Raw genomic sequence first — 10,827 nt, 5'->3', positions numbered from 1 at the left:
TTTATTTTTTAAGTTACTTTTAATAATTTTTTGGTACCAGGAGTTGAAACCAGGGCACTTAGTCACACAGCCACATCTCCAGCCCTCCCTATTTTAATATTTTTTTCCACAATATCTTTATTCTATTTACTTATTTTTTAAAAATATTTATTTATTTATTAGTTAATGGCAGACACAACATCTTTGTTGGTATGTGGTGCTGGAGGATCGAACCCGGGCCGCACTCATGCGAGGCGAGCGCGCTACCGCTTGAGCCACATCCCCAGCCCTATTTACTTATTTTTATATGGTGCTGAGGATCCAACCGGGGACCTCACACATGCTACCACTGAACAATGGCCCCAGGCCTCTCCAGCCCTATTTTAAGATAGATATAATACTTTATTTTTATTTTATTTATTTATTTTTATGTGGTGCTGAGGATTGAACCCAGTGCCTCTCATATGCGAGACATGCACCCTACCACTGAGCTATAACCCCAACCCCTCTCCAGCCTTTTTTATATCTTATTTTGAAAGAGGGACTCACTGAGTCACTTAGCACCTCACTGTTGCTGAGGCTGGCTTTGAACTGGTGATCCTCCTGCCTCAGCCTCCTGGGTTACTGGGATCACAGACGTGTGCACCATCACATCCGACACCATTATTGCTTTTATAATTAAAGCCCAAATTCCTTCACATGGCCCTGAATGGCTGACCCTTTGCCTCTGACCTTCTGACCTCTCTCTCTTCACTCTCTGCCTCTTTAACTCTGCTTCAGCCACTATAAAAGCTCATTGCTGTTTTTCAGATGAGTTAGAACCCTTTTGTGCCTTATATTATAAATATTAACTCCTATTAATTGTATACGTTGAGTCTCACTGTGACGTTTCCCTACATGCATATATCCTATCCATCCCACCACTGCCTTCTATGGCCCTTCCCTCTCCCCATCTCTGTGTCTCCTTTCCCTTCCCTAATGGTTTCTATCTATGAACATTTAAAAAAAAATATATATATATATATATTTATTTTTTAATTATAGGTGGACCCAATACCTTTATTTTATTTTTTTTTATGTGGTGCTGAGGATCGAACCCAGTGCCTTATGCATGCTAGGAAAGTGCTCTACCACTCAAGCCATATCCCTAGCCCCTATGAATATTTTTTAAAAGGGACTTTTGTCTTTGTTCTTCCCTCTGATGAAATTCTCTTCCTTTTCTCCCCTCCTGGTCTAATTAATGCTACTCTTCCTTTAGATTCCGTCTATTTCCTCTATGAAGCATTCCCCGATACCCACCCAGGGATCATCTCTCTCCTATTTAGCACTATCTCCCCAGTACCTAGCACAGTACATGGCTCATGATAGCTGCTCAGCAAACACATGCTGAGTGAATGAATCAATTAAAGTGTCAGGAGATGAAAGGCAGGCTGAACTGTTAAAAAACTTTTATTAAAATGTCCAAGAAGTACATTAATGTCCACAGTGTCAGATATCACAGACCCACAGAACACTGTAGCTCACAGCAAAACCAGCAGAACCAAAGCTAGTCACACGCACACACATTCACACGTATGCCACGCATGTGGCACACGCAAACACACACGCACATCCCAAAGGGAAAGAGCAAAAGACAAACCTCCCACTTTAGAAAAGACCAGAGCCCCCTTCCACCATGGAGCTGGGGGTGCAGAGGGCAAAGAGGCCCAAGGGTAGGGAGCACCAACGAGACCCCCAAGAAGTTGCATCCCCAGTCTCCCCAAACGTAGGATAATTCTGTTGTGATGTGGGTGGCTGAAGATGTGTTGTTATTATTATTATTATCTTTTTTAAAACAAGAAGTGTTATTAAAGTAAGAAGACAAACTAGAGCTTTCTCAACAATAACGTTAAGAGGGAACAGTGACTAATGTCTGTAGCAGAGAAGGTTAGACTGTGGTCAAGGGTAAGGTCCAAATTGTACTTCTCAACCATTTCTTAAATCTGAGTGTGTGTATGTGTGTGTGTGTGTGTATAACAGAGAGACAGCCAAGTGTGGTGATGCACACCTGTAATCCCAGTGGCTCAGGAGGCTGAGGCAGGAGGTTCATGAGTTCAAAGCCAGCCTCAGCAACTTAATGAGGCCCTAAGCAACTCAGCGAGACCTTGTCTCTAAATAAAATATTAAAAAAGGGCTGGCTCAGTGGTTAAGTGCCCCTGAGTTCAATCCCCAGTTCAGAGACAGAGAGACAGAGAATGTTTTCACTGTCTTTCCCCAAAGTAGAGAGCAGTATTTGAAGTCAGACAGAAGCAGGCTAAACCATTCTTTTGGTCTTGGCCATGACTTCAATTGTGTGCCTTTCCCTTGTATATAAGAACCTCAGTTTTGTCACATAAAATGAGAAAATAATGGTTTCTAAGTCACTGAGCTGTTGAGAAGAGTCAAGATAGTGTGTAAGTCCTTAGCATGGTTGCTCTTCCACAGCTGTCAACTCTGCTTATTACTTCCCAGGAGGGATATAGGCTCAGTTAACACATTTTATTTCTACTGAGCCCCTACGTAGACGATGCATTTGCTTATATTTCTTTCTTGAACAAGGCCCTTTTCCAATACACTAATCTGCAGATTTTTATCCAGACTGAAGGAACTGAAGTGGACAATGGACGTGGAGAAAAGTTGCAATCTTTCCTGCCAGAGATCAGGGAGCTGGGTCTTGCATCTGGCTTGGTGAGGCCTTTAAGAGGTTATGGATTTGAGGCCAGAAGGCTAGGTGAGTTCTTTCCCACTTACAAAAAAAATTAAAACTATGAGAGAAAAATGTGAGTATGTGTGTGTTTGTGTGTGTATGTGTGTTTCGGTCTTAACACCGTGCATCTCTCTACAATATGACTGTAGGTAGGTGTTAATACTTCAAGTTTTAAGCATTTCTATTCCACCAGGCAATGGACAGATATGGGGAAGAGGTCGGGAGGGTTGGGATCCAGGGAAGGGATACTACCAATGTCTGCTTGAGGGAAGGGTATTTGTGGGCACTGGGTTAGAAAACTTGGCACCTTCCTGGTCCAGGAAGGAGGTTCTTTGTCTCCCTGAGAGATGGAGGTGGAAGAAATCCGGGCTTATCTAGCCCTAAACATCCTCTCATTTGTGTGTGAGAGAGAGAGATTCATCACACATGCAAAACCACCAAATCTCAGCCCTGGACTAGACCTGGGAGGGTAAGCAATACACTTTCCCTCTGGCTCTACATATTGCTGTGAATATCCTCCCACAAAACTCTGAGGGCATGGAGGGTAGTTTTTCTAAAAATACTTTTAAAATTCAATACATGGGAATTCCACACTATGTTTACACACCAACACCAAATACCGAACTTGGGCTGAAGTCCAAGGTGAAGGAAGAACAGTCATCAAGTTCAAGCAGTGTGCTTCTGTTTAGCCTTCTACTCCTAAAGCTGGTGACCTTAAGCAAAGGCTTCACCCTGGATTTAGGACAACCAACCATTTACTAAGCCTGAATCTCTGGTGTGAAAAGCAATCCTTGAGCTCGAATCCAAACATACATTCTTGCACTCTCATCAAAGCCTTATTTCAACAACTGGCAATCAGCCCAACAAACAAAAGACTGAACCAAGGCAAAGAATGATCTTTGCCGATTACACTTCCCTCAGCTGGGAGATGCTCCCAGATTTCAGTCTGACAAAAATGGACTCTTCAGACACATGGCTACACCTGCCAAGAGGACCTTGTGTATGTACGAAAGAGGAGAGAGGAGCTTTTTACAAAGGATAATGTGTGGGGGGTGTGGCTTGGGGCTCAGGGACTTCCAGACCCTCTTGTTTCTCTCTGGGCTCTGTCTCCCCAGGTGAAGCTCCAGAGCAGGTGTGGGAAAGGGGGCTGTGCTTTCTTTTGCCTGGTTCTTCAGCAGAAATTCCCTTCATCCTTTTCCCAGTCCTCTGCTGGGTGTTTCTTGTGTTTTCTGCGCTCCTTGCGTGATTTGTGGTGGTGATGCTGGTGGTGATGCTGGTGGTGGTGATGGTGCCTCCGCATCCGATGTGACCGTCTGGCTGCAAGAGAGTGAAACAGAAATGGAAAAGAGCAAAAGCTGATGACAGCAGGGTGGCTGGAGGCAGTGGGTCTCCCAGATGGAGGACACGTTAGGTGGGCTGGTAAATTCCCACTTATCGGCAAAGCTGTATTACCAGGCAGACATTTCACCAGATCAGTGTGGGTAATAATGGGATGTTTTAATCCGACAACACAAACAGTTGTAAATCCATGTGGGGGGGTGGTCTCTGGAGGCAGCTACTTACGTTTGGTGCAGACAATCTGGGGCCGGTCCCACTTGCCATTGCTCCGACACCGGATGGTAGCCACATGGTGCTGGGCAAATCCTTCATCACACTGATAGCGTACAATGGCATGGACATTGTACTTGGCCTTGCGGGCACCCACAAGCGAGGCATTTTCCACTGCTGGAGGGGGACCGCACAGCACTGGGGACAGAGGAACCTCCAGTTAGGGAAGTGGCCAAGACTGGGGCTAACCTAGTTTTATGTGTTGTTGGGATTAATATTCCCCTCAGTGGGTCAACAGCTGTGATCTCACAGGGCTAGAAGGTGCCATGCCTGTCTCTGTCTCTTCCACCCCACCAGGAGCTCCTTAGGGGAGTTCATGATGAACCCTGCTCCCATTCTGATGCCAAGGACAGAGCATGACAGTCATGAAAGAGAGGAAGACAGAATAATTATCTGAAACCAGGCATGCGGGCACATGCCTGTGACCCTAGCAGCTTGGAAGCCTGAGGCAGGAGGATTGCAAGTTCAAAGCCAGCCTCAGCAACTTAGTGAGGCCCTAAGCAACTTAGTGAGACTCTGTCTCAAAATAAAAAATAAACAAGGGCGGGGAGGGGGGGGGTATTGTGGCGGTAGAGTGCTCGCCTAGCACGTGCCAGGAGGCACTGGGTTCCAGCCTCAGCACCATATAAAAATAAATAAGTAAATAAATAAAGATTTTTTAAAAAGCAGGGGCTGGGGTGGTGGCTCATCGGTAGAGTGTTCGATTAACACATGTGGGGTGCTGGATTCGATCCTCAGCACCACATACAAATAAAATAAAGGTATTGTGTCCAACTACAAGTAAAACAGAATATTTTTAAAAAGAGGGGGAACTGGTGCTGTGGCTCAGTGGTAGCGCACTTGCCTGGCATGTGTGAGGCACTGGGTTTGATTCTCAGCACCGCGTATAAATAAATAAAATAAAAAGGTCTTGAACAACTAAAAAAAAAAAAATATATATATATATATATATATATAAATTTTTTTAAAGGACTGGGGGATGTAGCTCAGCAGTGAAGTGCCCCTGGGTTCAATCCCTTATACAAAAAAATAAAAGATTTATTTGGTGCTGTACTGCTCAGTTGGCCTAGCACACATGAGTTCCTGGGTTTAACACCCAGTACTGGAAGAAAAAAAAAAAAAAGAATAATTATCTGAGCAAATGAAAGAGGAAAAAGGACATGAAAACTGGCAAAGAAATGAAAGCAAGAAGAAACAAAAATATAAGAGAAAAGAAAAGAGAAGAATGTGTGCAAATGATTTCCTACATGTGTAAAGAGTTCTTAAAAACTGGGGCTGGGGTCGTGACTCAGTGGTAGAGTGCTCATCTAGCTCGGGTGAGGCACTGGGTTCGATCCTCAGCACCACATAAAAATAAATAAAATAAAGGCATTGTGTCCAACTAAAAAGACATTTTTTTGTTAGTTTAAACATTGTGTACAATTAAAAAAATTTTAATGTTCTTAAAAATCAATAAAACTGGGCTATGGATACAGCTCAGTGGTAGAGTGCTTGTGTAGGATGCATGAGATCCTGGATTCAATCCCCAGCAGTGAAGAGAAAAGGAAAAAAGTGAAAAAAAAATCAAGGAAACCAACAAGCAACAGAAAATTAAGCAAAGGAGATGAACTGGCATTTGACAGGGAAAAAAACACACAGAAATAACTTGTCAACATGCAAACAGTGGGTAATTCTCATCCTTAAAGATGCGCAAGGGGCTAGGGTCCTAGCTCAGTGTAGAACATGTGCTTAGCAAGCAGGAGGCCCTGGGTTCCATCCCCAGTGCCCCCCCCCCCAAAAAGACATGCAAACTGAGATAACAATGAGACACTATGTTTTACCACTTTGGTGAATAAAGAACAAAACATTTGAAAATGGGCAGAATCCGTGAAGATGGGAGGAAACAGGACTCCTCTCACTGCTGGCTCCTGAGAAGGGCAGGGGGGGGGCTGACATTCACTAACTTGAATAAAACAATAAACCAATGAGCACGTGGGTGGAAGGAAGAGGGGGCGAGGTGCCAGGTACCTGTGCCTTTCTTGCAGACATAAGGGAGGTTATAGTTGCAGGGAACGTCATTCCAGCGACCACTCTCATGCGCCACCATCACCACACAGTCCTCGCCACCCGCGAAGAAGTTGTCGGGCTGATTCTCACGCCAGTTCTCATATTGCTTCAGGAAGAGGGAGCAGGGAATCGTTCAGGGTCCTGTGTCCCAGCTCAGGCTCCTGAAAGATTCCCTTGGCCAGACTCCTCAGACTTGAAGGGACTCAATGGTCTCACCTCTACAATGGGCCTTCCCCTGCCTATTGAGAGGGTGGCTGTCACTGTGACCTGAGCCACATCCCTCTGCTGAAAGCCTGCAGCGTCTCCCACTCTGATCTTCCGGCCTCTTGTTCACTGGCCCCTTCCCTTGCTTTCTCCATGAGTCACGGTTAGCTAAGTAGCTGAACAAAAGATGACCTCAGCCTGGAAATCCAGGAGGGATTTTGAGGAGGCAACAGGAAAAGTGAAGACTCAAAGATGCAAAGACTCCAAACGGTGAAGGGTGTCCCAAACAAAGGGAACAACAACTGCAAAGGCTCAGAGGCAGGGGGTGGGGGTGGGGCTGCATGCTGGAGTTAGGCTCTGGCCAGAGAATGGTAGTAGGGAGGAGGTGGACTTTTTAAGAAAACCACAATCTATATATAAAACTTACCATTCTAAACACTCTTACTTTTTAAGTTCATTGGCATTAATTACATTCACAATTTTGTGTAACTATCACCACCATCTATTACCAGACCTTTTTAATCACAACAAAGCAAAATTCTGCACCAGTTAAGGAAAAACATTTCCCTTGCCCCTAGCTGCTGGCAAACATGAACCTACTTTTTGTCTCTATAACTTTACCTCCTCTGGATGTCACCTAAAGGGAATCATGCAATACGTGGCCTTTTATATCAGGCTTATTTCACTTACTTATTATATATATATATGTAATAAGTAAGTGAAATAAGTAAGTGTGTGTGTGTGTGTGTGTGTGTATATATATATTGAACCCAGGGGCACTTTACCACTGAGTTACACCCCCAGCCCTTTTTGAGACAGGGCCTCCCTAAGTTGCTGAGGGTCTTGTGAAGTTGCTGAGACTGGCCTTGAACTTAAAATTCTCCTGTGCACCTGTGCCCAGCTTCTCTGAAGTTTTTCAGGTTCAATCATGTTATAGTACGCATCAGGAGTTTATTCTTCTTTATAGTTGAATACTATTCCATTATATGGATGGACCCCATTTTATTTATCCATTCATTGGTTGATAGACATTTGAGCTGTTCTCACTTGTTGGCTGCTGTGATGAGGGACACGGTGAACACGTTCAGGTACCAGTGTGTATTTGAACATCTGTCTTTCAATTGTTTTTATCTTTGCATTGCTGGGGATGGAACCCAGGACCTTATGCTGGCTAAGCAAGTAATCTACCGCTGAGCCACACCCCCATCCCTGAAGTGTGATTCTTTAAAGGTTCCTGTGTGCGGGGGTTTCCTTCTAGGGTGATGAATATGTTCTGGAACTAGATGGAAGTGGTGGTTATGATATTATGAATGTTACTAAAATGCCACTTTAACATGATTAGTTTAAAAAAATTTTTTAGTTGTTAATGGCCTTTATTTTATTTATTCATATGCAGTGCTGAGAATTGAACCCAGTGCCTTACACATGCTAAGCAAGTGCTCTACCACTGAGCTACAACCCCAGCCCCCTAGTTCTTTGGTTTATAAATTTCACCTCAATTTTTTTTTTTTTTAAAGGCTGCAGCCAGATATGCTTGCTTCACCTGGGTCCCAGCTACTCAGGAGGCCGAGGGGATCACCTGAGCCCAGGAATTCCAGACCAGTCTGGGCAATATAATGAGACCCGTCTTAAAACAAAAATCCAAAACAAAAAAGTTTGTTTTCCAGACTGCGGGGAGGGGCAGGTAGCAAATGGCTACGGAGACCGCTGCAGGGATCCAGGTTAGAGATTTTTCAAAATTTCCAAGGGAGAGGGATGTGGATAAAAGGTACTTTTTGAGTGACAACCGCTAGCAGACCAGGGTGCGAGACCAAGAGAAGTGAGACCCGGGTTTGCAGTTTCAGCAACTTGGGGGGCGGGCCGTATCCTGGCTGGAGAAGTCTCGGTGAAGCCGCTTCGCCATTGCCAGCTTCTTAGAGTCCCTGGGGACCTCGGACGAACACTAGCAGTCACTTTGCCCAAGAGGGTAAACGGAGGGCACCGCCCGCGCTGCTCAGCCGCCCGAGGACAGGGACCGCCACTCACCAGCCCCGTGTTGTCGGTCCACTGGAAATCCCGTTCCACGATCCGGTCGTTCAGGCCGATCCACGTGTTTTCATGCCCAAAGCCTGCGAGGGGGTGGGTGTCGTGAGGGCTGGGCGTCCCCGCACTCCCAGGACTTATGCCCTTCCCGGCCTGGAGGGGGCTGGACATGCAGGGGAAAGGGGATGGAGGTGGGGATGGTGGAGGCGCGAGTACAGGATCCAGGGGACCCAGGGGACCCAGGGGGACCCAGGGGGACCCGGGGCTCCTCCTTCAGCCTCCTTTGTGAGGGAGGGAAGGACCTCGCCTGGAGGTGCTGGTTCCCGGAGGTGAGCTGGACTTGAGTGGGGAAGAAGCGGAGAGAAGTGGGAGCTTATAGGGTGCAGGGAGTCCAGAGCCCCGCCCCCAGATCGGGGAGCGGGAGGGTCAGGACCCCCTCTCCCGCCTGGCTGTGGGCCAGAGGCGGCGTCCTCACCTCACTCTTAGCAGCCGCCCCCGGCTGCCCACGTACCTTGGGGTGGGGGCGGGGCACTCAAAGGGCTCTGATTAAGTTCCAGTTTTGTTTTTTTTGTTTTGTTTTTTTTTTAGTACAGGGGCTTGAGCTCAGGGCACTCGACCACTGAGCCACATCCCCAGCCCTTTTTAAAATTTTATTTAGAGACAAGGTCTTTTGTTGAGTTGCTTAGCGCCTCGCTTTTGCTGAGGCTGGCTTTGAACTTTCCATCCTCCTGCCTCAGCCTCCCGAGCCTCTGGGATTACAGGCGTACGCCTTAGGTTCCAGCTTTGTCACGATTTGTGGCATAAGCAGGTCGAAGGCGGAATAAACACAGCACTGTCCCGTCTTTGCCGGGAGAGAGTGAGGAATAGGAGCCACCCTGGGGGCAGCGCTGGACCCCGACAGCGAGAAAGAGCAAGGCGGGGCCGCGGTGGATGAGCAGCTTGGCGCACAGGGAGGCCGGGGAGGAAGAGAGAGGGGCGGATCAGAGAATGAGCAATGTAAGAATCAACCCCGGACCGGAGGCGCGGAAATGTGAAGAAACAACGTGAAGGAACGGATGGATGAACAAATGGCAGAAGGGATAATGAATAAATCAATAAGTGCCAAGCTTAATTAATGCAAAACTCTCTTCTCTCGGTCTCTGCAGAAATGGGTCCTCATTTCATCAGAGATGCACCCTCACGGTCCTCTATTACTTGGCCCTGTTATATTTATCTGTAGGACCCATTAAATTATAGTATGATAAATAGTGTAGAATATTAAAATAAAACATGGAGTGCTTAAATAAGTATGAAATTATATAATTTTATCTAATTATATATTTTCTTGTTCATCTCTACCTCACCCCCCAAGAGCATCCTTCCCTGAAGACAGAATAGTGTCTCCCTCAACGCTGGGCTGCAGTGCCTGAACGGGTGCCCGGCACATAGCGCACGCTCCATGAATACGTGGCGAATGACAAAAGTGAGTTATGAATCCACAAATGAATCAGCAGGCGTGCGTATTAAGAGTGTTCTGGGTTTGCACTGATGCTCACAGCTTTGGAGAAGTGAGATCTTTGGGACCCTGGGAGGATGCCCTGGCAAAGGGATAGGTGCCCCCCCCTGCTCATCATGATGGTGGGGGATCCCTCTCCCATTGTCCTTACTGTTAATGAAACTGTGCTCCTCAGCTGAGTGGACGCTGGTCAAGTGGCCAGCCCGCCGGCGGCAGTCCCTCTCTGCATCCTCCCATGCCCGCCGATGGGCAAAATAGCGGTAGCAGTGGCCCTGGAACTTGTGCCATCCACGGTCACAGCCTTCTGTATCTAGGAGGTGGGAAAGGAGTGTGAGGGGGACCTGGCCTGGGTCCAAGGTCTACCATCCATGAGCACAGCCCCCTCACACCAAGATAGGGCCCAACCTAAGGTCCCTGTGGGGCTAGATCATCCCTTACCCTTCAGGACAGGCCCCTCCTTACCCTTTCACCTCCCCACTTTCATAGTCATTTTTCTTTGGGCTCAGGAGTGACTCAGTGGTAGAGCGCTTGCCTAGCATGCCAGAGGCCCTGGGTTCCATCCCCAGCTCCATATACACAAAAAGGTTCTTTGGAAGACATTCAACTGAGAAATCATTGCACCCCCCACCCCTTCTGGGGTCAAGGCTGACATCTCTTTTTCTAATTGTCAGGGTCACTCCCCCTGTGAACATGTGGACTCAGGAATGGTCCTGGGAAGGCCTAAAATTGCCCTTCTGGTGAAGGACTT

At 46.8% G+C, this 10,827-nt stretch overlaps 1 protein-coding gene across 2 annotated transcripts in view; it reads right to left on the bottom strand.

Annotated features, from left to right (window-relative positions):
• Nucleotides 1-1,410: 1,410 nt before the first annotated feature.
• The window catches only part of Ncan (neurocan), a 29,278-nt gene continuing 19,861 nt past the window's right edge, over nt 1,411-10,827 (bottom strand). For both annotated transcript variants that reach the window (XM_013361869.4, XM_040290233.2), the window contains exons 11-15: nt 10,231-10,389; nt 8,588-8,670; nt 6,320-6,464; nt 4,268-4,450; nt 1,411-4,021 (exon numbers count right to left, since the gene is read on the bottom strand). In XM_013361869.4, coding sequence (XP_013217323.2) covers nt 3,876-4,021; nt 4,268-4,450; nt 6,320-6,464; nt 8,588-8,670; nt 10,231-10,389 — 716 coding nt within the window. In that variant the 3' untranslated portion in view covers nt 1,411-3,875. The remainder of the gene's footprint in view (nt 4,022-4,267; nt 4,451-6,319; nt 6,465-8,587; nt 8,671-10,230; nt 10,390-10,827) is intronic.

This window comes from Ictidomys tridecemlineatus, chromosome 2, assembly GCF_052094955.1.
Source record: "Ictidomys tridecemlineatus isolate mIctTri1 chromosome 2, mIctTri1.hap1, whole genome shotgun sequence".
Taxonomy (NCBI): Eukaryota; Metazoa; Chordata; class Mammalia; order Rodentia; family Sciuridae; genus Ictidomys; species Ictidomys tridecemlineatus.
The sequence above is the reverse complement of the archived record's forward strand: the minus strand, read 5'-3'. Positions and strand labels throughout refer to the sequence as shown.